This window comes from Macaca mulatta, chromosome 4 (genome assembly GCF_049350105.2).
Source record: "Macaca mulatta isolate MMU2019108-1 chromosome 4, T2T-MMU8v2.0, whole genome shotgun sequence".
Lineage (NCBI taxonomy): Eukaryota > Metazoa > Chordata > Mammalia > Primates > Cercopithecidae > Macaca > Macaca mulatta.
In genome coordinates, this window is record NC_133409.1 from 76,987,446 (window position 1) to 77,014,895 (window position 27,450).

General features: G+C 39.9%; 1 protein-coding gene across 4 annotated transcripts in view; it reads right to left on the reverse strand.

Moving 5' to 3' along the window:
• Window positions 1-454: 454 nt before the first annotated feature.
• The window catches only part of SERAC1 (serine active site containing 1), a 59,609-nt gene continuing 32,613 nt past the window's right edge, over window positions 455-27,450 (reverse strand). For 2 of the 4 annotated variants that reach the window (XM_015137054.3, XM_001093884.5), the window contains 9 exons: window positions 21,379-21,492; window positions 19,102-19,264; window positions 11,596-11,746; window positions 9,872-10,013; window positions 8,270-8,364; window positions 6,747-6,844; window positions 5,013-5,195; window positions 3,377-3,520; window positions 455-1,434 (listed from right to left, as the gene is read on the reverse strand). In XM_015137054.3, coding sequence (XP_014992540.3) covers window positions 1,298-1,434; window positions 3,377-3,520; window positions 5,013-5,195; window positions 6,747-6,844; window positions 8,270-8,364; window positions 9,872-10,013; window positions 11,596-11,746; window positions 19,102-19,264; window positions 21,379-21,492 — 1,227 coding nt within the window. In that variant the 3' untranslated portion in view covers window positions 455-1,297. Of the gene's footprint in view, window positions 1,435-3,376; window positions 3,521-5,012; window positions 5,196-6,746; window positions 6,845-8,073; window positions 8,118-8,269; window positions 8,365-9,871; window positions 10,014-11,595; window positions 11,747-19,101; window positions 19,265-21,378; window positions 21,493-27,450 lie in introns of all 4 variants that reach the window. The other 2 variants (XR_013416273.1, XR_013416272.1) reach the window with 2 other exon arrangements.

The window sequence follows — 27,450 nt, forward strand, 5'->3', positions numbered from 1 at the left end:
TAAAAACCAATGAACTAAGGCTGGGAACAGTGGCTCTGGCCTATAATCACAGCACTTTGAGAGGCCAAGGCAGGAGGGTGGCTTGAGACCAGGAGTTTGAGACCTGGGCAACACAGTGAGACCCTGTCGCTATAAAAAAGTTTTTTGTTTTTTTTTTTAATTAGCCGGGTACGGTGGCATGCACCTGTAGTCCTAGCTGCTTGGGAGGCTGAAGCAAAAGGATCTCTTGAGCCCAGGAGTTTGAGGTTACAGTGAGCCATGATCATGCTACTGCACTCCAGCTTGGGCAACAGAGTGAGACCCTGTCTCTAAATAACAACAAAAAAGAATTGTAAAATTTAATAGGGTGAATCTTATGGTATGTAAATTAACTCAATAATGCTTTACTCTAAAGAAAAAAACACAATTTCCTACTTCTTGCATGCTATAGAGGTCAATTAATACCACTTCCAAATGAGCAGGGAAGACAGGTTTACTTTATTTAGTTACAGAGAATCTGAGAATCTTGATACTTAGAATTGCTAATTCATTTAATGGCTTAGAATAGTTTTATTTCATACTGTGATCAATAATGGATTAGCTACTTTATCCTTATCTAGGACCAATTCCAAGCACAGGCAACTACAGTCTGGAAAGAATTATTATAAGCTAGAATTTTTCTAAAAAAGAAAAAGATTTGTTCTCAGCAATATGAAAATAGATACAAGGAACTGACCCAGACACGACAATAGGTCTAACGAAGTTAACACCAGTAATAATGTGTCAGATAAAAGGTAGAACTGAAAGCTAAAAACTCAAACTTTAAAAAACTGACACATTTTTAAAATGTAGAGCAAATCAATACCTAGAAGTACAAGAGTCTTTAATGTTCTAGTTCATTCTTCTCTCTATTTTAGGTACTCTCTTAATGGCATTTTTATGGTGAGCTGAGTTAATGGTAGCTCTCCCCTCAGAACCTGCTGTGCCCCTCCTGCATGCGCCGGGAAAGTCACAGATGGGAAAGGGCACTGTCTCACAGCAGTCACCAGGCCCAACACCGCAAACCATAAAGCAGCACACAGGGACTTCTTTACGCCAAAGGAGCCCAATCCAGCCTTTCCTTCTGTGCCTGCCACTGCCGGGTTGATACTTTACAGCGCTCGAAGGGAGAACAATGTTCTGTAGTCTGCAACACACTCCAGACCATGTTGACGCTATGATCACTATGTTTACATGATTGGTTAGAGCTTAAAAGGAGAAACAGAACACCAAGTTTCTTACACTGAATTCACATATGAAAATTGGAAGAGGACAACTGTTAGTTTTCAAGGTCTTTGGCTAAAGTTTCACGGATGAATTGTAAAGTACGCTGGTACAAAAAAGCATCCTTTTTCTTTGGTTTACAAATGTTCAAATGGTTAACATCCACAGGAATTAGATCTCCAATGCCTAAATCTGAAGAAAACAAAAAAGTCAATAAACCTAAGTAAAAATATAAGCTTTCCCCTTGACAATACTGAAAGGGGCCAGATAGATAGTTCCAGATATTGCTTTGCTTGTGACAAGGGACTCTTAAAGGAACCTGAAGTTTGATTGTAGCTAAACTACATTTGAGGAAACATGCAGGAATGGATTCTCAGTCAATATAACCATAATTTTATGCTTTCCGTAAATTTTTCATATGTGTTCTGGCCTACTTCCTTATTTCAGAGCAAGCAGAGACTGAGCACTAGCATCTTCAAAACCTTCTTACACCTGTAGGTTATTACTTACTTCAGAGTTTCTGTTATAAACTTTCTAGTAAGCTTCTTTGTCCTGATGAAATGAATGGGAATGTTTCACATGGGATCCATTCTATACCTAAACCGCAATGATCACTTTCAGGGTAAAAATGATTTAGTGCTTGAGATATTTCAGTCTAGCAAAGTCCCCCTACGTGGAAGTGATAAGAGGTACTAGTGAGGCCACCTAGGTGAGGAATGCAGGTGGTAGTTATAAAGGAAGAAGAGCCTCTTGGTGACAGAATTAGGACAAGGCTATGCCACTCCAAGCAGCTGGTCCATGATATTAACTTTCCATTTGGGCCAAGCATAGTGGCCCAAACCAGTAATCCCAGCACTTTGGAAGGCCAAAGCAGGAGGACTGCCTGAGGTCAGGAATTTGAGATCAGCCTGGGCAACACAGCAAGACCCCATCTATACAAAAATTTAAAAATTGGACAGGTGTGGTGGTGTGCGCCTGTGGTCCCAGCTACTCAGGAGGCTGAAGTGGGAGGATCGCTTGAGCCCAGGAGTTCGAGGCTGCAATGAGGTATCATCGTACCACTGAACTTCAGGCTGGATGACAAAGTGAGACCCTGTCTCTTAAAAACAAAAACAAAAAACTTGGCTGTTGCTTCAAGCTTCCAAAGTCCTTTTTAAAAACATCTGGCAGCTGTTTTTTGGAACTCTTCAAGTTCTTCAACTACTAAACAGTAACTCCTTACCCTACAGCATATTACTTTAAGGTAAAATTTTTCAGTTCTACTACAAAGTATGACATTTTTCATTTTATTTAGATAGCATATAATGAAGTTAGGACAAAACTCATTATGTAGACAAAAGAACCATCTGGCAAGCACTCCAGATGCATGCTGTCCCTAGCTTAAAGGACCCACAGTGTGGCTGGCCACCACCAGAACAGCACCTAAGCCAGCCTCAGAGGTGGTAAGAAAGGGGTTCCCAGAGATAACGGGCAAGCTGAAGACGTGGCCAGGTGAGGCAAAAGCAATTCAGGTGGTGAAATGTACGGGATATCTACTATGTACAGAGTAATAGAGGAGTCTATGAAAACAGTTAAGATCTGGGCTCCTCCCTCAAAGAATCTATAATACATTATATGACAGTAGAGAGCTGGCATTGGCCATTTCCCTCAACCCCAGGATCATGAAGAGATTGTATTTCAACACTAGTTTTTCCCATTGGAATATTTCTGGAGCTTTACTATTGCCCATGGATCTTCTATTTATGAAAACTTCCACACTTTTAGTTGATTTTCTTAAGGGTTCTGCATGTAAATATAAGTCTATTAAATAAATGCCCCTTTCAATCTAGCTAATAGAAGAGCTTTGTTTCTTTCTTTACTGAAATAGAGTTCACTGTTGATGCCTAACTTAGAGTTAGCCAATTAACCCTTCTCATCTAATCAGTTACATAAAGGGCAGGGAGAGGTAATGCCCGGGTTATATGTTTACAGAGAAATTTTAATCTATTGCTGAAAAGAATAAAAGAATTCAAATCTAGATCTTCATAAACTATCTCCTAAAACTGAGAACCTGGATATAAAAATTGCTATTTACAAGTAAATGCTAGGTACAATTAAGCATCTAACAGCCAACAAGTTTCAAAAGAGTGAATACCTGCTGATTCCACAGGCACCACATGGAGCTTAATCATGCTGCCAATGTAGGTTGGTAGTGTTTCCACAAAATTCAGCACCTGGAAGTTTTGATCTTTAGCAAACTCCAGAAAGTCATCTTGCAGTGTTTTAAGTGCAGGAGAATCTATAAAATTATACAGAACAAGACTGTGACAAGTTGTTTATCTAATTCATAATAAAATGCATTAATCTTTCAAATTTAGAGAGGAAATTAGAATTCTGATTCAAGATGGAGGCTTGAGTAAACGTTTATTTTCTCCCCTGACAAGAAGTCATTCCGATTCAAGGAAAAAGCTAAAACCAAGAACTGACAGGACAGTCAGCAGCAGGAGAGGTTTTACCACATTACTGGGGGCAGGAAGCAGTTCCCGGGGCAGTCTGGTGTGTGGGACCGCAGGGGTCCTCCAGTGATGATGGTACCGCTACACCCACCCCAAAGCCCAGCCTCCCATCAACAAAGCCTGTCTACAATCACAGAGTGCCTGTCCCTTCCCATCCCTCACCCTCACATATGAAAGAGCAACCAAGAGGCACCAGATAGGCCTATGACCTAAAAGAGATGGATCAAATAAGCAAACAGAAAAGCTGGCCACAGAAAAAAACAGCTAGATGAGGAATAGAAGGGAACTCACAAAGCTTCTACTTAGGATCTTTAGAATTATTTGAAAAGATAAGCCACAAAAGAAGAAGAGGCCATGAGTGCAGAACCACCAGGGCACAGGAAAGAAGGCGCATGTGGAAAACAAAATCTTACTCCATGAAAGGAAAGTCCAACAGAAGGTTTTGAAGAAATCAAGAGATTCTCCATAAAGTAGAACAAAGAGAAAATAGGAGCAAAAAGACACCTGGTATATTTAGGCTCGAGCCAGGGAGTCGAAATTCTGATTAACAGGTGTTCCAGAGAGAAAACTGCTTATTAAGCAAACCAAATAGAGTACTTTAAAATTAATGCTCACAATCTCAAAGTTTCATTTACATTTTAACAGTTGATGATTCTCCACTCATGGGGAAAAAAGCCATTTATTGGTAATTTGGAATAATACTTAAAAGCAAAACGTGATTTTTCTAATGTTAAGTATTTAAGATAATATTAAAATTATTGCAATGCTTGAGTAAATAATGGCTTAAGAACAAAATGAGGCTGGGTGCCATGGCTCACGCCTGTAATCCCAGCACTTTGGGAGGCCAAGGCGGGTGGATCACAAGGTCAGAAGGTCGAGGCCATCCTGGCTAACACGGTGAAACCCCATCTCTACTAAAAATATAAAAAAAATTAGCCAGGCTTGGTGCCGGGCGCCTGTAGTCCCAGCTACTTGGGAGGCTGAGGCCAGAGAATGGCGTGAACCCGGGAGGCGGAGCTTGCAGTTAGCCAAGATCTTGCCACTGCACTCCAGCCTGGGTGACAGAGCAAGACTCCGTCTCAAAAAAAAGAAAAAAAAAAATGAGAAGTTATCAAAGAAAAATCAAGCCCAACCCAAAATTTCCATGAATAGTCTAAACACAATTATATACAAATTATAAAATGAGATAATATATTCAGGGAAGAAACTTTTTCTTCTTCTCTGTATAAGTGATGTTAATATAACCCCAATTTCCTTTATGACAGAAAGTATTACCCTTGCTGAGTTCTTTGACTTCCAAAGAGGGAAAGAGAAGATAGCGAATATTAACAGAGTATTCAGCCAAATGTGATCCATGATGAGGGACACTATAAAAAATTATTCCTCTGGTATTGTTGATAACAGCACTCATTTCTGGCTTCTTAGAGGCTTCCAACAGCATCTTTTTGACGAGAAGACCTAGCCACAGACAAGGAAGATAAACAATGCATAAGCTATTTTCCTTCCCTCTGTTACTGTAAAAAAAGAAAAGGCCAAACAAGAAATACATAAAAAGAGATGCTTTCTTTTAAAAAATGGTTTAAACAATTCTCCGAGCCAGGCGTGGTGGCTCAAGCCTGTAATCCCAGCACTTTGGGAGGCTGAGACGGGCGGATCACGAGGTCAGGAGATCGAGACCATCCTGGCTAACACGGGGAAACCCCGTCTCTACTAAAAAATACAAAAAACTAGCCGGGCAAGGTGGCGGGCGCCTGTAGTCCCAGCTACTCCGGAGGCTGAGGCAGGAGAATGGTGTAAACCCGGGAGGCGGCGCTTGCAGTGAGCTGAGATCCAGCCACTGCACTCCAGCCTGGGCGACAGAGCCAGACTCAGTCTCAAAAAAAAAAAAAAAAAAAAAAAAAAATTCTCCATACAGTAGTGTAAGAAATAAGGCCTTAAAACATTTAATAATACTCCTGATCCTTATAGTGCAAGCCTACAAACAGGTAAGAGTCTAGAAACTCATTTGTAGGGCAGATCCTCGTCTGACAGGATCTACTGTCCCACTGCAGAAACATGAGGTATGCCCAGCTGGGAGCTCCCTCAGGTCGTGAGTGTGGTGTGGCTGGTCTCTCAGCCTGCCATGGCAGTCCGCTGATGACCACACTGTCAGGACGGTGCTATTATTCCACAGCACACAGTCCCCCATGGAGAACACAGCTTTCATGGCAACTGTTCCTCTGGAGGCACCTTTTCTTTCATCTCCCTGCCCTGGCTTTGGAACCCATAATGAAACACAAAGATCTCAAAGATGATGACAGTGGGTCTTTAAGGACACAAAGGGCTACACCCACCTTTGTCTTAGCAAAAAGCCCCATCTCAGAGGCAATCCTGAGTGCTTCAACAGATAAACTAGGCCACGGGCTGCAGAAAGGCCTTCTGCAAGGTGGGTGGTGAAAATCTCAAACTGGACTGGGGGAGTCGCACGCAGGGGAGGCAGTTCCATAAGCAACCACTAGGACCCCAAGAACAGACACTTGATCACACCTGCACCTCAGCAGCTCTGAGCCTGGTGTGAGCAGGCACCCAGGGTTTGGGACTGTGGGCACTAAAGCGACCATAGATTCTGCAATGGTGAGGGGGAGCAGAAAGAATAAAGGGGCACCCTGGGGCCCCCCAGGAATGCTGAGGCATGTTGATGAGGTGGGTGTATATGAAATGGACTGCTTCTCATGTTTATTCATTACTGCTTCTCATGTTTATTCATTACTGCTATGTGAAAGCACTACACTGTCAAACCCACATCCCTCTTAGATGGTTTGGAACAGATTGCCCCTTTCTAGAGAAAGGAACAGCATGGAAGAAGAGTAGTAATTTTAAAAGTCCTAGCTATAGCTACACAGATTAATTTAGCAGGGGGCAAGGGGGCCACTATTAAGTAAAACGGAAAGACACAATAACTTTAGGTTGGCCACAGTGGCTGAAAATAACATCACAATGGCCACTTCACAAAGTTGAAGCCACACTTACCTCCCATGCTATGTGATATCCAAACCACCGGCCTATCCCCAACACCAGCAGCTCTGAGCTTCCTAAGAAGTTCGTTGCTTCTGAATGCAATGGACTTTCTGAACAAAACAAAAACAGCAGGCATGACACGAGGCTATTGATCCCCTCAATTTGCTGTCTAATTTTTAGAGTTAAGAACTTTTGTCTATAGGACCAACACTACATACTACCTTTAGAGTTAGAAATACCCCCTTCTCTCTGCTTAATATAAAATACCCCTATTCTCTCTTCTTGAACTCACGGCCTCAAGCAATCCTCCCACCTCAGCCTCCCAAAGCACTAGGATAACAGGCATGAGCCACCACGCCTGGGATCTCTCGGCTCAATTCCTGAAATTGTTCATTCTCTATTGTAACTTATTAACATTGGCATAATTAGGAATATCTAAGCCCAGAACAGGCCACTCATTTACTACATGAACATTGTTGGAGCATTGTGTCAGGCAATTTTTTCAGGTCAAACTTGAATCTCCCTGCAACTGCCCCTCAACACTTAGGATATGTCCTTTCTCATTCAAGGATATCACCAAAGACTGTGGTCTCTCTACTGGTAGTTAGGCTGCAAAAATATTAAACTTTCATAATTTTGGTTTATTCTTTAGAAATACTAGGATGCTATTTAGAAACACTAGAATGAGTCAAGTTCATTAGAATGTATTCCTTCCAATGCATGCTTTTGTAACTAGCATAAACAGGATGCTATTAGAATCAGAATTTGAAATAAGTAATTTTTAAACTAAAGAGGAACTTCAAAACTATCTAGTCTGGTAGTTTCAAACTGTTTATCTGCAGACACATTTCTTCAAAATAAAGGTTCTCCAGAGCTCCTCTGGGTGAAATGGGGAGGGAGACCTAGGGTCTTGCCTGCTCACCTTGACACCCTTCTTGGGCACCTACGGGAGGTCCATTCAGAAAGCAGTTTGGTAACACTGATTTAGACCAACTCTCTTAATCTGTAGACAAAGCTTCCCAGACAAGTTAACTGACTGGTCTAAGACTGCATAGCAAATCAAAGGTAGGATCTGGCTACTCTCATCCAGTAACTCTGAAATTGAGCACTCCTTCCCATGTATACAACTGGCACAGACGACATACAAGGGATATAGCAGCTGATATTTCTCAGCATCTTTCTCTTTGCTTCCTTTAGCCAGTATGATTGTGGACACAAGAACAAAAAACATCACTTTTACTTCTCATAGAAAAGGAGACTTTGTTAGAGAATCCATGATCCTTAACTATTAGAACAGTTGTAAATAAACCATGTTAGGAGCCCACCACTGATGATATACCTAAGACTTCTCCTATTCCACTGCTTATTGAGAGCAAACTCCTTCTAGAAGGAAGAGAAAAAAGATTAGGTTTGTTTTTCATAAGAAAATCCTGTCTGTCGCATCAAAAAATTAAAATCACTTCCCATCCAAGAGGACCTAAACTTGCGGCCTGAATTCTTCCCTGTCCTCCTGGTCTAAAAGTCGCCTCTGTTACCTTTCCATAGGGCACCTTGCTCTCCAGTCGCTGAGGGTGGTGTCATACTCCACAGATATAATTCGGAGAGCAGGACAGTCTTTTGCTAACCATGTCTAAGTAAAATAAAACATATGTGAGAACAAGTATGAATCTCCACCACTGCAATTACTGCCTAGTACATGAAATTTACAACTAAAGGCCTATTGCAATATACCTAAAGATAGCACCGGAATAAGTTTTGAAGGTACTGTAAAAACAATTCCAGCATTTTATCTTTTTATGTCTCTGGTCTTGAAGTGGTACCAGTATTTATAGCATAAGGCCAATGAAGGTTTCAAGAGAATATTTCCAATTTTAACCCACTATAGCCAAAAGCAAGGCCTGTTTTAAAGTCTGTATCAAACTGGCTTTTTGAAAGAATTTAGTAGAATGCTATCTCTCAGGACAGATGGCATAGTCTGACAGATTTTGGATCTGAGAATTCAGAGACACTAATAATAATGGTCACAGTTCTATCTCTGTGTACCCTAGGTCTACCATCATCTCTGTGCTTTAGTGCCACCGGAAAGCGCAAAGCATTCTTCTACTTGATAAGCCTTTGTGAAAGACAATAAGTAGTAATGGAACAATGCCCTAGAAACTATTCACACATACATGCAGCATCACTTTTTTTTTTTTTTTTTTTGAGACGGAGTCTCGCTCTGTCGCCCAGGCTAGAGTGCAGTGGCCGGATCTCAGCTCACTGCAAGCTCCGCCTCCCAGGTTCACGCCATTCTCCTGCCTCAGCCTCCCGAGTAGCTGGGACTACAGGCGCCCACCACCACGCCCGGCTAGTTTTTTTTTTTTTTTTTGTATTTTTTTAATAGAGACGGGGTTTCACCATGTTAGCCAGGATGGTCTCGATCTCGTGACCTCATGATCCGCCCATCTCAGCCTCCCAAAGTGCTGGGATTACAGGCTTGAGCCACCGCGCCCAGCCAGCATCACTTTTAATGAGCTTTAGATAAATTCCATTCAATGAATTCATTCCAGAATTAAGGTTCTTTGGGAGAAATAATATCAAAGAAATGTAAAGTATAAATGAGCCAGGCATAGTGGCATGTGCCTGTGGTTCCAGCTACTCAGGAGGCTGAGGGGACGACTGTTTGAGCCTGGGAGGTGGAGGTTGCAGTGCACTAAGATCGCACCACTGAACTCCAGCCTGGGTGACAAAGTGAGACCCCCATCTCAGAAAAAAAAAAAAAGAAAAAAGAAAAAGAAAGAAATGCAAAGTATAATTACTTCTTCAAAGACTTTCTATTTTTATAATTATTAAGGTCACAGAATTAGGTACCTATTATAAATATAAGTATGGTTATGTTATTTTTGTATTACAACAAAAGTGAACTATTACTGGCTCTTACCCCTATTTTTTACTTAATGTTTTTAGAGTCATATACTGCACCCCAAACGGAAATTATACAAGATAGGGTGACAAGCCCAGTTGTTGTCATAACATACTACAAATCTCCCTAAGGGAAAGAAGAACTGCATGGAAAAAAAATCCCCGTACAAAGAGAAAAACAAGCAAGTCACAATCAGGGCCCCAGCAACCAGGGCCAGAGTCAGTGACTCCCTTACCTTGGGCCAACACGTTGTGTATCTGTCTTCCTCCTCCATAGGCTTTTCAATTACAGCCTGCTCACTGTCCTGCTGGCGCCATGTTTTGAATGCTGCTCCCATAAGGCCATGAATAAAAAGGACATCTGCTTTAATGGGCTGACTAATAGGGGAGAGAGTTTTAAAAAGAAGTAGAATAAATGCATTACTGCTTTGGTAAGAATCTACAGCATTCTCTGTGGATGGTGCTTTAGCAGGTTTATGTGATATAAAACTGAATTCAAGCAAGCTTTATAAGCACAGGTTTGCTGAGAAACCCTAGAAGGAACTTTGGCATAGACATACATGAAGCATGTTCACTGTTCTCTAAAAATGGAGACTTTTCTAATCAGGCAGACCAACCACAATCAATTGTAATGAGCTTAGCAATCAATCAACTGACAGATGTCATAGTCAGATTACCCTCTAAAGACTTCCAATTGAGAATATTCTACAAATCAATAAAAGTATTTAAGAAATTAAAGAAGAACGTGCTAATAACAGTTTCAAAGTTAGTATATATAAAAGAGATTTTTGAAAATGTGTTAAGGAAACTAATACTTATAAAATGAGATTTCAAAGTAACATTCACTCTTTGCATATGACCCATTAAAAATTGTAGATAGTATGTTAGTTGCAAGCTATTTACAGTACACATACAATTATGCAATGCACATATAAAATACATTACCATAATATTTTATTGACAAATTATAATTAACCAGGTAATTCATTTTTTAATTTAAAGGAAGTTTTTGCTATTGTCTGAGGTATTTTTTGTAAAGTGCCCTAAGAAAACCAAGAAATATGTTATTTTTTCAGTGTGGTCCCTTCTATATTTATTGTGTTAGCAATTATAGAACTAGATATAATGACCACAAATAACCTTAAAAAGGGGCATGAGTCAAACTGATTACAACTTATTCCTTCCAATGCATCCTTTTATAACTAAGTATAAACTTTCTCCAGTCCCTTGAGTTCTAGGTCCATGCTAATTTGGTTGCCACATAAGACAATGTTTTGTCTCCTTCCTGGTCAGCTGACTTCTACAATCCAAATCAGTTATTAACTCGGATCTAAGTGAAAATGCCTTGAACCAAAGGAGATATGTATTTCAAAGTTTAAGTGTGACGCATTATCAAAGGTGAATTCAATCTACCTGAAGGGAAGCCCTTTGTAAAATAACCACGATAATTTAGCTAGTTCACATGCTTTTCATGACAACCTCCAATTCTTCTGAGGTTACAGTACACAAATTATTTTAGTAAATAAGATATTTGACTTATAAGGTATTTAACTTATCTGAATTATGCAGAAATAAGTTAAAAATTTGAGGTCTCGCCGGGCGCGGTGGCTCAAGCCTGTAATCCCAGCACTTTGGGAGGCCGAGACGGGCGGATCACGAGGTCAGGAGATCGAGACCATCCTGGCTAATATGGTGAAACCCCGTCTCTACTAAAAAATACAAAAAACTAGCCGGGCGAGGTGGTGGGCGCCTGTAGTCCCAGCTACTCGGGAGGCTGAGGCAGGAGAATGGCGTAAACCCGGGAGGCGGAGCTTGCAGTGAGCTGAGATCCGGCCACTGCACTCCAGCCTGGGCGACAAAGCGAGACTCCGTCTCAAAAAAAAAAAAAAAAAAAAAAATTTGAGGTCTCTAGCCTTCACATTCCCAAAGGGGACAAAGTGACTCTCTTCTGCTCCCTTACCTTGTTCGATACTGGGGATGCAGCACATACACGCCATCCTGATATTTTTCTTGCACAGTTTCTCGATCTAGATTTGCCAGGATTCTGGCAGCGTGTGAGGCCTCCATAATGCGGTCAGATTTCATTGCTTCTGCCATGATGGACACCCAGCCTGGTGAAAAGTACACGTATCCTAAATACTGATGTGAATCCATCGCAGACCGTAGAGAGAAGTTTCAAACTGAATGTGATGGGAGAAAGGCAAACCTCGCGTGTCTGTCCTTGGCAGAGAAGTCCGACCACTCCAACCCCATTCTCCCCTGTGATCCTCTGAGACCTGTGGCACAATACCACCCACATACCCCTTAAGGGACCTCAAAGAAGGAAAGAGGGCTTCAAGAGCCATTTTCTTATATAGAAAACCTAACACTAATAGCAATTATAGAGGTGTTCACAAAAGTGAACAAAATACCATGATGTTTTGCTTTTAACAAGAATTATGAAACTCAATACTAGTTATTTCATCCTGACCAGCAGTCAGTAATAACTTTTCATACAAATGAGGAAATTATTTCTTAATAATGAATTTGACACACAAAACTCTTGTTAGAATCTGGAGATCAGGAAGGAAAAAACATTTTTTAAAGGGAGGCAAACAGAAAATGCATGGATAATACTATGATTTCTTTTTTTTAATGTTTTTGTTTTTAAAACTTTATATACATAAATATGTATAAAAGTATATGTGCACACACACACACACAAACACATAAAGATCTATACACCAAACTTATAAAGTCATTACCTCTTAGGAAAGAGGTAGGGTGGAAGAGGGCTCTGTAAAAAAAGGTACGTTTAGCTTTTTTTGCTTTATCTATTTTCTGAAGTACAGTGAAAATCTATTTATTTATATAATTTATTTAATTTAAATAAAGCAGAACATGGGCCTTGAAGTTAGACTTGGACTCACATTTCTGCTCCCTGCTTACTTGCTCTGGAACCTCAGTCAAGTTATTTAGCAACTGAGCTAGAGGAAGGTTTTAATAAACTAATGTATGTGAAAACCATGGGCCTAGGCCCAGCAGGCACTCAATACCCGACAGCTGTCCCCATGCCCTTCTCCCACTCTTTAAGACAAAAGTGTTGAGTCACTGTGATGATGGGAAGCCAGTATTTAATAACCTAAAAGAAGCTTCAGACTCAGTACTTAACAATATTCAAATTTATGACATCAGAAGATTCCTCTTCAAAATCTGTTAAAGATTTTAAAATAATAAAATAAGAATATTTAAAAATTCTATCTATAAAGATAGACAAGTATGTTATTGGTATATATGAAAATATGGGCCGGGCGCGGTGGCTCAAGCCTGTAATCCCAGCACTTTGGGAGGCCGAGACGGGCGGATCACAAGGTCAGGAGATCAAGACCATCCTGGCTAACATGGTGAAACCCCGTCTCTACTTAAAAATACAAAAAACTAGCCGGGCGAGGTGGCGGGCGCCTGTAGTCCCAGCTACTCGGGAGGCTGAGGCAGGAGAATGGCGGGAACCCGGGAGGCGGAGCTTGCAGTGAGCTGAGATCCGGCCACAGCATTCCAGCCTGGGCGACAGAGCGAGACTCCGTCTCAAAAAAATAAATAAATAAATAAATGAAAATATGGCTTTATTTTTAATGAAGTCACAAGAAAAAGCATGGCACAAGCCATCTCTGGCTTTTTTCAGTTGACAAAATATGTTCGCAATGTCCAAGATACCTCCACCTTTGAAAAATACCAAATGCCCTTTGGAAAACCTACGTCTTTCTTTAACATTGAGCATTTTAAAATTACATAACATCTGCATGCAGCACATAATAATGTTTCAGTCAACAATGAATCACATATACAATGGTGATCCTGTAAGATTGTAGTACAGTATTTTTGCTGTGCCTTTTCTATGTTTAGATACTCAAATATTTCCCATTGTGTTACAACTGTCTACAGTGTTCAGTACAGTAACATGCTGTACAGGTTTGGAGCCTAGGAGCAATAGGCTGTCCCATACAGCCTAGGTGTGGAGTAGGCTCTACCATCCAGGTTTGTGTAAGTGCACTCTGTGATGTTTGCACAGTGACAAAACTACCTAATGACACATTCCTCAGAATGTTTCTCCACTATTAAGCAATGCATGTCTGTACATGTTAACTGTAAAAAATAATGAAATAACTAAAAGTAGCATCTAATGATGAAAGTCTTGCTTTAATACTTCCATAATTTCCCAACTCCATTTACATCCTCAGAGTAATGAAAGGTAGAAGTTTGGTGGACACTCTTTTGAAAAATATAGTCATATATCTATAATTTAAACATATACAATGGGCCGGGCGTGGTGTTTCATGCCTGTAATCCCAACACTTTGGGAGGCTGAGGCAGGTGGATCACTTGAGGTCAGGAGTTCAAGACTAGCCTGGCCAACATGTGAAACCCCATTTCTATTAAAATTACAAAAGCAGCCAGGTGTGGTGGTGGGCACCTGTAATCCCAGCGACTCAGAAGGCTGAGGCATGAGAATCACTTAAACCCGAGAGGAGGAGGTTGCAGTGAGCCAAGATAGCGCCACTGCACTCCAGCCCGGGCAACAGAGTGAGACTCTGTCTCAAAGAAAAAGAAAAAAAATGTAGCTCCATACGCACTTTTTGAAACCTAAATGGAATCCTACTACTGTTCTGTGACTGTACTTCAGCAATATGTCTTGGAGAGCTCTCTATACATATCAACTTCATTCCTTTGAACTACAGTATTAACGTCACTTGAGTATGCCATTGTTTAACCACTATTCATTCCTATTGGCAGACATTTAAGTTGCTTCCAACTTTTGTAAATCTGAAGGCAAAAATCTGCAGATCTGATACTAAGATTGATACAAAAATATATAAAAACAGGGAAAGACACAGGATGCCTAAAAAGAAAAAAACACAGGGCAAGGTAGCAGAATTCAAATTGGAGTATTGAGAAGTAATGAAGACTGAGCAAAAAGAAGGTATATGTAGGTAACTCTTTCAGGAGTTTAGCTATAACAGGGAGGAGAGGATGTTATAGGGGATGCAGATAATGTTTTTCACATCTTCCTCCAATGTATGTGATCAGAGGGTCCAGCTATGAGGCAGCAGCTGACCATGAGACCAGAAAAAAGTATACATTCCTGAGACTGTGAAAGGAGACAGGCCCAAACATGGCTGGAGGCCTTATAAAAGAGGTGTCGCTCTTCCTATTATCACGAAAAGGAAAGAACAGGGTTGGTTTTTGTTAGTGAGAAAATTCCTTTTAAGGCTTCAATTGTCTCAGTAAAGTAGGAGGAGAAGTCACCCTCTGAGAGGAAAGAATATGTGGAAGGTTTAAGGAACTTGGAGAAGGTTTACAATAGTCATCGCTGGCCGGGCGCGGTGGCTCAAGCCTGTAATCCCAGCACTTTGGGAGGCCGAGACGGGCGGATCACGAGGTCAGGAGATCGAGACCATCCTGGCTAATATGGTGAAACCCCGTCTCTACTAAAAAAAAAAAATACAAAAAACTAGCCGGGCGAGGTGGTGGGCGCCTGTAGTCCCAGCTACTCGGGAGGCTGAGGCAGGAGAATGGCGTAAACCCGGGAGGCAGAGCTTGCAGTGAGCTGAGAGCCGGCCACTGCACTCCAGCCTGGGTGACAAAGCGAGACTCCATCTCTAAAAAAAAAAAAAAAAAAAAACACAATAGTCATCGCTAAGAATGTTAAGGCATGTTGATTGGAGAAACATAATTGCTGAGCAATACTGAAGGTTCTTTAATTTGCGATCTCATAAGCATGCTGACAACCAATCTGCAATGATCCCACGTTCAGCCACAGAGTAAGCAGGCAGTAGGTTTCATCAAGGTCTTGACCAAGAGACTGCTAACAGGATCAAAGGGAAAGTGAGTTGTAGGTACTGGCAAAAATGTTTCTGAAATAACAGACCACGGAATATAAGCTGGGTTCAGGGAGGAAATAAAGAATAAAAAAGAGTGATGGATTGGGAGAGGATAAAGGGGTCTGTGGATAGAAGATTTCAATAGAGAAGAGAACCAGTCCTTATGGGGTAGATGCAAACCAAGCTTGAATGAAACAAGGATGTTCTCAGGGCTGATTTTTAGGTGAAGTGGTTTCAGGCAGTGACTAGGTTCAATGTATGACTTAGGAGTAGAGTACTAGACAGCTCAGGAGCAGAGCAAGAAGTCAATGAAGATGAGAAGGTCATGTAATTGAGGCCAAGGTGATGAGTGGGCTGTCCAGGAGATAAGAGGACTGAAGACTTGGGGTAGACCGAAGTTTCAGAGAAGAGTGATTTTTTTTTTCTATAGCAAGATACTGATTTAATCAGGTCTTTGTCCTGCTTTGAATCCCTTAGTCTCCACTTCATCAATGAACCTATAGATAGCTCAATAGAAATCATCCAAAGTAAAGCACAGAGGAAAAAACTGAAACGTAATGAATAGAATCTCAGTAACCTGCAGAACAGAAAAAAAGAGATCTAATATCTATAATAGAAGTTCCAGAAAAAGATAAGAATAAAAAAGGACAAAAGAATAAATATTAGATGATACACTGGCAGGAAAGTTTCCACATTTGATCAAAAACACCAAACTATCAATACAATGTATTGTATTCTTGAAAATTGCTGAGAGAATAGATTTTAAATGTTCTCACCAGAAAAAATGGTATGTATGAGGTAATGCATACGTTAATTCTCTCAGTTCAGTGGACCCCAAGCAGGATAAATATGACACCTAGGCATTTCAGAGTCAAAAATCAAACAGAAAGATCTTCAAAGAAGCCGGAGAAAAAAGATATTACATATAAGAGAACAAAGTGGGAATCCAAAGAGACTTCTCATCAGACAATGGATTCCAGGAAAGAGTGGAATGACATTTTAGAAATGCCGGAAAAAAATAATAATATATATATACATACACACACACACACACACACACACACACACACAGTCAACAAAGAATATCCAGGGAAGATATCTTTTCCTGGGCATAATATAAAGGCAAAGTAAAGACATTTTAAAATAATGAGGTGAAAGAATTTATTGCCAGCGGACCCAATACACAAGAAATACTAAAGGAAAGTCTTTAGGCTGAAGAGAAATATTATCAGATGTAAATTCATATATACAGAAAAAAAGGAGAGCACTGGAGATTATAAATATGCAAACAAAAAAGATTTTTGATTTCTTATATTCTTTAAATGTCACATGACTGTTCCTATGGTTTCAATGTGTCCCCTCCAAAATTCAAGTGTTGCCAATGTGACAGTATGAAGAGGTGAGCCTTTAAGAGGTGACTGGGCCATTAGTGTTCCTCTCACATTAATAGAATTAATTCATGTTTGAAGTGATTGCTATTGCAATTGCCCTGACTTGACCATTACGCATTGTATGCTTGTATCAGAACATCACTACCTGTACATCCCCATAAATATGTATAACTATTATGTACATAAAATTTTAAATTCAAAAAATTTTAAATAAAAAAAAAGAGGCTTCATGCAACATGAAGGCTAGCTTCCCCTTCAGTCTTCTGCCATGTGATGATAAAACAATGAGGCCCTCGCAAGACACCAATGGCCAGAACCTAGATCTTGAACTTCCCAGCCTCCAGAACTGAGAGACAATAAATCTGTTATTTATAAATTACCCAGCCTCCAACATATAGCCTTAGGTTACAGAAGCACAAAATAAACTAAAACAATTATTAAAACTTAAATAACAACAATGTAACCAGGCACAATGGCCCAAACATATAGTCCCAGCTACTTATGAGGCTAACGTAGGAGGATCGCTTGAGCCTAGGAGTTTGAGGACAGCCTGAGCAACACAGCAAGATCCTGTCTCAAAAAATAATAACAACAATGAAAATATATTGTGAAGTCTATAAATAAGAGTAAAATATATTACAACAATACCACAAAGAATGGCAGGGGATGTGAACTGAATTATGGGGTTGTAAGGATCTTACATCATATGAAATGGTATAATCTTAATTCAAAGTAGACTGTAAGGATACAACCATTAAAAATTACACACAAACACAATATAAAAAGCCAAAAGAGGAGAAAGAACTGAATTTAAAAACAAACACTCAAGTAATACAAGAAGTCAGAAAAAAGAAGAAAAAGAGGGACAAATAGAAAGCAAAGAGCAAGATGACCAACATAACCAAACAGTATCGAAAATTACATTAGTAAGTGCTGAAAGTGTATCCTCCATCCCACAGCACACATATATGTGTACATATACATTTATACATATTTGTGTATATATGTATATTTGTGTGTATATATACATGTGTGTATGTATTATCCAGCTCTTTCTACTGAAAGAGGCAAGAAGCAAAGACACCCCAGGAGCAATATGCACTCCTATCATTTAGACCTTGGTCTCTAAGAATCATTCTCCCACTAAAAGGATAGAGGTTTCTTCAGAGAAATGAGCCTAAAATATCTTGTTATACCAGGAAATAAGAAATGCCTCCCCAAAATAACATGGGCATATCATAGAGGACATGGGCCAGTTTGCTGGAGCTCCCATTAGTCAAAGCTGGAACAATCTGGCACCAAATTATTAAGTAGAGCAATAAATTATAAACTATTAAAAATAGGAATTCATGGACCTGTCAATAGAAGGGAGGGAGGATATGGAGCGAGGGAGGAGGGAGAGAGAAGGACTCTTGCTTCCAGTAGAATGCCAAAAGCTGAAAAGGAAATGCAGAGGGTGTGCTGGAGCTAGAAAATGATTTTAAAACCATTAAGGTGAAGACTAGATTGGGCAGGAACTGCCAGAAGATAGAGAGCAGGATATTTGCTTGGTCTTAAAGTATCTCCCCACAGCTGGTTTATTACTTGCAAGAGGGAAAATCATTAATCATAAAATGAATCTCTTTTTGAGAGACTATGCCTGACTATGCCTCTTGGTTAACCCAATCACATCAAAAATTACAGGCCGGGCATGGTGGCTCACACCTGTAATCTTAACACTATGGGAGGCCAAGGCAGGGGGATCACTTGAGCCCAGGAGTTCGAGACTAGCCTGGGCAACAAAGTGGGACCCCCGTCTCTATAGAAAGATTTTCAAATTAGCCATGTACAATGGCACGTGCCTGTAGTCCCAGCTACTCGGGAGGCTGAGGTAGGAGGATCCCTTGAGCCCAGGAGTTCAAGGCTGTAGTGAGCTATGACCACACCACTGCACTCTAGCCTTGGCAACACAGTGAGACTCTCTCTAAGAAAAAAAAATTACATAAATAATTAGATGATCATCATGGCAAACCTGCTCTCCTATGATCATCTACAACACTGATTATCTTAGGCACAGATTATCTACAATCTCAAGAAATTCCTTGCCTTTACCAAAATAACATGTTCTAAGGACCCTACCTAACCCTAAATAGAGCCTTGTCTATTACAAATGAACATATCATGAGGGGTAGAGGTGGGAAAACAAAGTAAAAAATACTCAGTATGTAACGCTGTTACCTGAGCGAACTATAGAAGAATGAAGATGTTCATTCAAAGCCATATTTCCAATGATACGCATTATATTTCTCTGTACTTTAGGGCAGTCCTTGTGAAGTTGGTACAGCCTCTGAAGTAGCTGCAGGCCTCCATTTGCTTCGATTTTATCACAATGTGTGGATATCTGGCACAATAAATAAACGAAAGCTCCCTTAGACATTGCACAAATTCATGACGTGAGATGACACAGCCTGGTCATGGGGACAGCTAGGTAGCTCCTGCTCAAGGGCGGGGATGCAGGGAGACTCCTCAAAGCTCTTGTCTCAGCTTGCTTAAATCAGTAAATCCCTGTCTAAGTGGGAAGTGCTTCAAAATCATAGAAAAAATCCCAAGAAGGCATCTCTCACCAGGACTACTAAAATCATTATTCTCATTCTGCTTAGCTCTTGGTCGGATGTAACCTGACAATGTCATTATTACAAAATGGTTTCAATTTATAGTGACACTTTGACTTGAAATTACCTTAAAACAGTTCTCACCTTGAGAAATCTGCCACCTGTTCCCAGGAAATAGTCCTCTATGCAAGCAGACAGATTTCGTTCAGCAAATAAGGACTCACACAGGGCGAAACCAGTGACCTCTGTGGTCCCACACCCCATTCCACACAATGCCCACAGCTATGGGGCTAGCCTCAAACTTAGAAGTTGGAAAATTTTTTAAGAGAGAAAGATCAGGTAAAAGTAAAAAGGGATTGAAGTTTTAATGGAGAAAACAGATAAAAGAAAACATGCATATTAAGTTAAGGGAAGAGAACTGACCAACAAGTCAGTCTTTCTAATGTCACTGGGCACAGCCTTGCCTCTTCCCATCACTAGTTTTACTCAAGAACATGACACCATATGTACATATGGCAATTTTCATTTTCTAGATTTTTGTTAAATTATATCATATTTTAAGTGCTTTAAAATGTATGCCTTTTAAATATACTGTATATCAAGTAAGATCTGCAATCATTTGAGAGATTTCTGGAAAGGTAACTATTATATTCCATGCACTGCCCTTTCTACTGAAGATGCAGCTATTGCTTCAGAAAACAACTCAGGAGACATCACACTCGAGCAAATTTTCCCAGGTCCCTTCTGTACTACAACACCTTATTCCCTCTGCTTTGTGGTCAGTTCCTTATTTCATGGGTGAGAACTAAAGATGACTTTCTAGTGTAAAGGTAACTTTCCACACATGGCTTTTAAGCCATGTCTAATGTGTCCCAAAACTGAACTGGAGAGTTCAGAATCTCAAGGATGGTGTTTGTCTTGATGTGGGTCAGATCACCTGCATTCACCTCACCAGGGTGCTGGCTACAAATGCGAATTCCTGGACTCCACACCAAATCTATGACATTAAACTTGATACAAGTGAGTGGAAAAATGTGCATTTTTAAACACATTTCCTGGGTGATGTTTCTGCACTATGAGCACTACAAGGTTTGTTGCCTTTTTCTTCTTTAAACTGTCATCATGATACAAAAGTTTCTATGGTACCAAAGAGTTTAACCATCACTGATACATGCTACAGTCACACTTCAAGAGTACAGTCATCTAATATTTCCTTGTTTTTTTTTATTTTTTTGAGATGGAGTCTCGCTCTGTTGCCCAGCCTGGAGTGCAGTGGCACAATCTCAGTTCACTGCAACCTCTGCCACCCGGGTTCAAGCGATTCTCCTGCCTCAGTCTCCCAAGTAGCTGGGATTATAGGCGCACACCACCACACCTGGCTAATTTTTGTATTTTTAGTAGAGACGGAGTTTCACCATGTTGGCCAGGCTGGTCTCGAACTCCTGACCTCAGGTGATCCACCCGCCTCAGCCTCCCAAAGTGCTGGGATTACAAGCGTGAGCCACCGCACCCGGCCTGTTTTTTTCTTTTATCTTGTCACATCTTTGGCAGTTGTTTTAATGGAAATTATCTGAAAATAATATGTAAAAATATCTGAGAAAGGCAGTAGAAGACAACATAACTCAAAGGCAAATGCCACATTTAGATGATGGGCTAATTTCTTCTATGCAATTAAAATTAAATAAATTTTTAGAAATACTTAGCAAAATAGAATCTCATTTATTGGTGCTAAATCATGATTAGTCTAACAATCAAAACTGGAGGAAAGCAGAAATTTAAAGATAAGTGAAGGACTTTTCTCCTTTTACAGTAAATGATGATTACTGCCCTTGCAAGAATCAACTTATATAATTATTTCAATGAAATCATAAAAAGTAAACTACATTTTGAAAATGTAAATTACCTCAGAATGTTTTACTATAGCTTCTAAACAGAACATTTCCACTGTTGCTGAAGGAACTTCTCCAAAACTTTCAGCATAAGGAAGTCCATTTCCTCCAAAACACCATAAACCACCCTGAAATTAAAATAATTAAAATTTTTACTGAAAAAAAGTGACTAATATTCTTGTTTGACAAAAAAAAAAAATTTCTGTACTAATAGATGGCATTAGAAAATACTAATGTGTAGGGCCTCAAAATATGTTGGAAACGTAAAAGGAATTTTATGCAAACTGTGGGTTATCAGAACAGAAAACATACAAATTATTCCGAGAAGAGCGCAACCTTTGTGTCCTCCTCAAGTCTCTCCTCTGTGTCCTTTTGTTTGAAAGTGTGAAGACTAACTCACAATTCTTTAACAAGAAAAGCCCAGGATGTTCTACTGTCATCTCTTTCAGCCCCCCCGCCAGTGGTCAGAACAGTATATTATTTTCCAGATTCTGCTAATAGCCTACTTAAAGTCTAATAATCAACATAATTCAAAAGATATAAAGCATTATTGGACAAGTTAAAAAGAGAGATCACAATGACAATGATCACAGAGCTTTAAATTCTTCTCAAGTTGAAATTCAATTCAAGTTCATATGCAAGGATAAACAAAAATCGTTACAAAAATTACAAAACAGAAGAGTAGTGGGGACTATTTCTAACAGATATTAAAACATAAATAATAGAAACATTTCATTTTTTAATTGAATGTTTTCAAAATTAAAACATTTCAATTTCAATTCTTATCACAGATCAAGGGTTAATGTCACTAATATGCAATAATCTCCTACAAGTCAGTGACAAAAAATACCAACACTATTATAGAAACACAAGCAACAGTCATAAACATAAACTTGTTAGGAAAATAAATATAACTCTAAAATATATAAAAACATAAATTATATATTATATATTTACATTTATTATATATTATAATATACTATATATTTTTATATCTATATATTATATATACATTTTTATAGCTATATATCATATATTATATAATATGCAAATTATATATTTATATTTAGATTTTTATATTTTAGAGGCATTATACTTCTAAATATAATTCATTATATATAAAATACATAAATATAATAATATAAATAACTATATATCTGTTTATATATTTATTTTATAAATATATATAAACAACACTCAGCACTGTTCATGAGAGGCATGCACATTGAAAGGACACTGAGAAACTACATTTGTCATCTATCAGACAGACGAGGTTCTAGGGAAACAAGCACGCACAGCGCCCTGCTGCGAGTGGTATCAATGGCACGACTTCTATGAAGGACAACCTGGCATCAGCGATCAAGATCACAAGTGCACATGCCCTTTAATAATTGATCCTACAGAGATGCTCACACATATGGAAAGTGAGAGATATGCAAGTTTGCTCACTGCTGTATTGTTTGTACAATAATAAAGACTGAAAACCTGCTAATATTCATCAATGGGGATTAGTTAAATCAATTATGGTACAGTTGTACAATGGAATGCTATGCCAGTCTAAAAATTTTGAGTCTCTTCTTACACTGATATATACCAATCTCCACAATAATCCTTAAGTGAGAAAAAGGTATAAAACAGTGTGTATGTATCCTGTGCTACTACTCATGTAGAGAGAGAGAGTGTGTGCGCATTGGGGTAGGAGAGACGGAAGGGATGGAGAGAAGATGTATTGCTGCATTGCTGTAGGTGCTTTGGAAGTGCTTCACTTTGGAGCTAGGGGTCATAATTGTGCGCGTACAGCCCACCCGCTGGCAAAAGAGGACAACTACAAGGTAATGGCTGAAAAATGTATACATTAATATAAAGCCCAGTGTTTTCTATAGAAAATATAATCCATAAGATTCTGCATTTTTAGTTAATTTATAAGGTCCATGGTTCAGTAAACCAAGTAAAAATAATTTTTGGTCACTTTACTTTTTATTCATGCCTTCTTCTCGTATATAATATTCTGGTTTTTTACATTTAAACGTGCATTGGATCTCAGAGAGTCACATTATTTAAACTGAGGATTGAGATGGGGCTAAGTCATGAAAAGTCATCCTTCTGTGGCAGAGATAATGGTAAATAGCGGATTGGTGAACTTTGTCAGGGGGTAGGAATTTTTTCTTGAAGATTTATCACCACATCCTGGCTCCCTCAAACCCCTCTTCCCACCTTGTACCCTTGAATCATCTCATCTATTTCTACTCTAAATTCCCCAAGGACAGAGAGGGGAGAAGGCGAAGAAAAATGATCTAGGACTTTCATTTGTCTTGGCCATTTCGGCAGTGTGATGTAGAATGCAGTTCCCATTCCATTCTCATTGTTGGCGAAGCTTGTTACTTATGAATTGGCAGATTTTGTGGCAGTAAGAAGTACAAGCAAAAAGGAATGAATACAAAGGAACAAACTCACAGTATGGTTGTATGGATTATATTCTAAACCCTAATGTAAAAATAAATGTACATAGTTACTGCTGCTTTATACTGAATTAAGATATGACAAGACTAAATAAATTCATAAAGATTTAAGAAACACCAAACATCAAATTCTATGAGTACAACAAACAATAATTTCCTAAGGATTAAGGAAGTGCATAGAAAAAGCTAGAGAATGACGATATTGAAAACAACAATAAAGAGTAGGTACAGGCTAAGGGTGGTGGCTCACGTCTATAATCCCAGCACTTTGGGAGGCCGAGGCAAGTGGATTGCTTGAGCCCAGGCGTTCAAGACCAGCCTGGTCAATACAGTGAAATCCCATCTCCACAAAAAATTAGCTAGGAAAGGTGGTGCACCTACTATCGCAGCTACCCAGGAGGCTGAGGCGGGAGGATTGCCTAACCCAGGGAGGTCAAGGTTGCAGTAAGCCATGATCATGCCACTGAACCCTAGCCTGGGCAACAGAGTGAGACCCTGTCTTGAAAACAGACAGAAAAAAAAAGGAAAAGGAATAGGTAGAAAAATTGAAGGCAACAGTAATATATAAGAGCCAATCTCTGGTGTTTTGTTTTGTTTTGTTTTGTTTTGTTCTTGAGATGGAGTCTCACTCTGTCACCTACGCTGGAGTGCAGTGGTGTGATCTCAGCTCACTGCAAGCTCCGCCTCCCAGGTTCAAGTGATTCTCCTGCCTCAGCCTCCCGAGTAGCTGGGACTACAGGCGCGTGCCACCACAGCCGGCTAACTTTTTGTATTTTTAGTAGAGATGGGGTTTCACCATGTTAGACAGGATGGTCTCGATCTCCTGACCTCGTGATCCGCTCACCTTGGCCTCCCAAAGTACTGGGATTACAGGCATAAGCCACCGTGCCCGGCCCATCTCTGGTGTTTCCTCATAAAAAGTTACCACCTTAGAGCTCTGTGATTTGTCCAAACTAACTGGTCTTTAAAATTATGTTCATTCTAAAGCAGGAGTTTTTAACAAGGTCCTTAGGGGTATGGGGTAGATAGAATTCAAGGCAGGCAGGGTGTAAACCTGGATGGAAAAAAAATTACCTGTTTTTTCCTAACCTCTAACTGAAATTCTGCATAGTATTCAGTTATGAACACAGACAATAAACCACAGTAACACTAGCAGTCCCTGTGATTCTGTTTGTAAGGGAAAGCACAGGTATTTTCGTATCACATCTCATGTTGCAGCTACCTGAAAATACAGTTATATTCACCCTTCCTTTCAATGCCAACTATCACCAAATGGTGAAGTTGCATTCTCATACTAGTGATCCCAAATCTACACTGCTTTCCGTATTCCCTAGCAATAATGATTTGAGATCAACAGTTCAATGTTCTCATTCAGCGAAGCAACAACAGCATTCACACTGGTATGTCATTAAAAAATAAAAGGTACATATTGAACAGAACCATATGAAGCTGCCTCTTTTCCCCAGCTCTATCCACCGAAGGCCTGAAAGCAACGACAGCAGCAATGAGCTTCCCTAGCCCAGAACTTGGTTACTAAACACCATAAGCCCTAAAAGGAACCAAGGCTGCTTAAAAAATCAGCTGATTCTAGGGCTAGAATAGGGAAAGTCTAAGACGAACATTTTCTAATGCCAGAAAATAAGCAAGTGCTCCAAAAATAATGACAAACCATTTCCAAAAGACATGGGAGACAACCTGAAGGGGCTCCCACAGCCAAACCTGAGACAATCTGAACATCAGTATGAATAAGGAGAGTAATAGATTATAATCTAGTGAAGAAAAATAACCACATGTGATCCCATATGGATTAGAAAGAAAGGCAGAAAGGAGAAATGGGAGGAGGAAGAAAGCTTTTCCTACAGAAGAGTACTAAATAAATGAATAAGGAGTAATAAAATTAGGGGGAAAAACTCAGCATTTTGTAACCACCTAACAATAACTGTTATTCAGGCAAGATTCATTCAAAGAATATTATTAAATAAAACCACTGGCTGAAAGTTTGAAGAGCAACAGGACAGTCTCCTAATTTCAAAGTAGTACCTCCTCCTACAAATCGTGTATTAATTTCTTTTTTTCTTTTTTTTTTTTTTGAGACAGAGTCTCACTGTGGCGCCCAGGCTGGAGTGCAGGGGCGAGATCTCGGCTCACTGCAAGCTCCACCTTCCGGGTTCACGTCATTCTCCTGCCTCAGCCTCCTGAGTAGCTGGGACTACAGGCACCCACCACCACACCCGGCTGATTTTTTGTCTTTTTAGTAGAGACGGGGTTTCACTGTGTTAGCCAGGATGGTCTCAATCTCCTGACCTCGTGATCCACCCGCCTCAGCCTCCCAGAGTGGTATTAATTTCAAATAAAGAAATATATTAACATTCAAGCAGAGAAAACTGGCAGACATCACTTTAATCAAGTGAACAAAGGGAACATCAACAATAAGGGGTGAGCTGGCATCACGTGCTTCCGGGCATGACATACTGGGAAGGACACAAAATCACCTCTATCGTATTCCTATAATAACACACACCCAAATTTAATCATGAGGAAGCATAAGACAAACTAAACTGAGGGCCAATCTACAAACCACTGCTTTGTACTCTTCAAAAATGTCAATGTCATGAAGACAGAGAAAGGCTGAAAAAATTTTCAGGTAAAAGGAGTCTAAATACACAAGACTCACATGCAACACTTAATACCAGACTAGATCCTGCAATAGATTTTTTAAAAAGAAAAAGGCTGTCATAGGCTGGGCGCAGTGGCTCATGCCTATAATCCCAGCACTTTGGGAGGCCAAGGCGGGCAGATCACCTGAAGTCAGGAGTTCGAGACCAGCCTGATCAACATGGTGACATCCCGTCTCCACTAAAAATACAAAATTAGTCAGGCGTGGTGGCGGATGCCTGTAATCCCAGCTACTCAGGAGGCTGAGGTAGGAGAATTGCTTGAACCAGGGAGGCGGAGATTGCAATGAGCTGAGATTGTACCACTGCACTCTAGCCTGGGTGACAGAGCGAGACTACATCTCCAAAAAAAAAAAAAAAAAAAAAAAAAAGCTGTCATAAAAGAATTACTGGGAAAATTCAAATACGGAGTATTTTAATATTAGACAACAGTATTATATCAATATTAAATTTTCTGAATTGATAACTGTACTGTGGTTCTTTCAGGGAATGTCCTTGGGGCATCATATCTGTACCTAATGAATGGCTCAGGGAGAAAAATATTAAATGTGTGTGAATAGGTATCTTAAAATATATCTGCAGAGAGAGGGAAAGTAAAAGGGAGGGATGATATAACAAATGGGATAAAATGTTAGTAATTGGTGAATCTTTTTTTTTTTTTTTTTTGAGATGGAGTCTCACTCTGTTGCTCAGGCTGGAGTGCAGTGGTGTGATCTCGGCTCACTGCAAGCTCTGCCTCCCAAGTTCACACCATTCTCCTGCCTCAGCCTCCCAAGTAGCTGGGACTACAGGCGCCCGCCACCACGCCTGGCTAATTTTTTTGTATTTTTAATAGAGATGGGGTTTCACTGTGTTAGCCAGGATGGTCTGAATTTCCTGACCTCGTGATCTAATTGCCTCGGCCTCCCAAAGTGCTAGGATTACAGGCGTGAGCCACTGCGCCCAGCCAGTA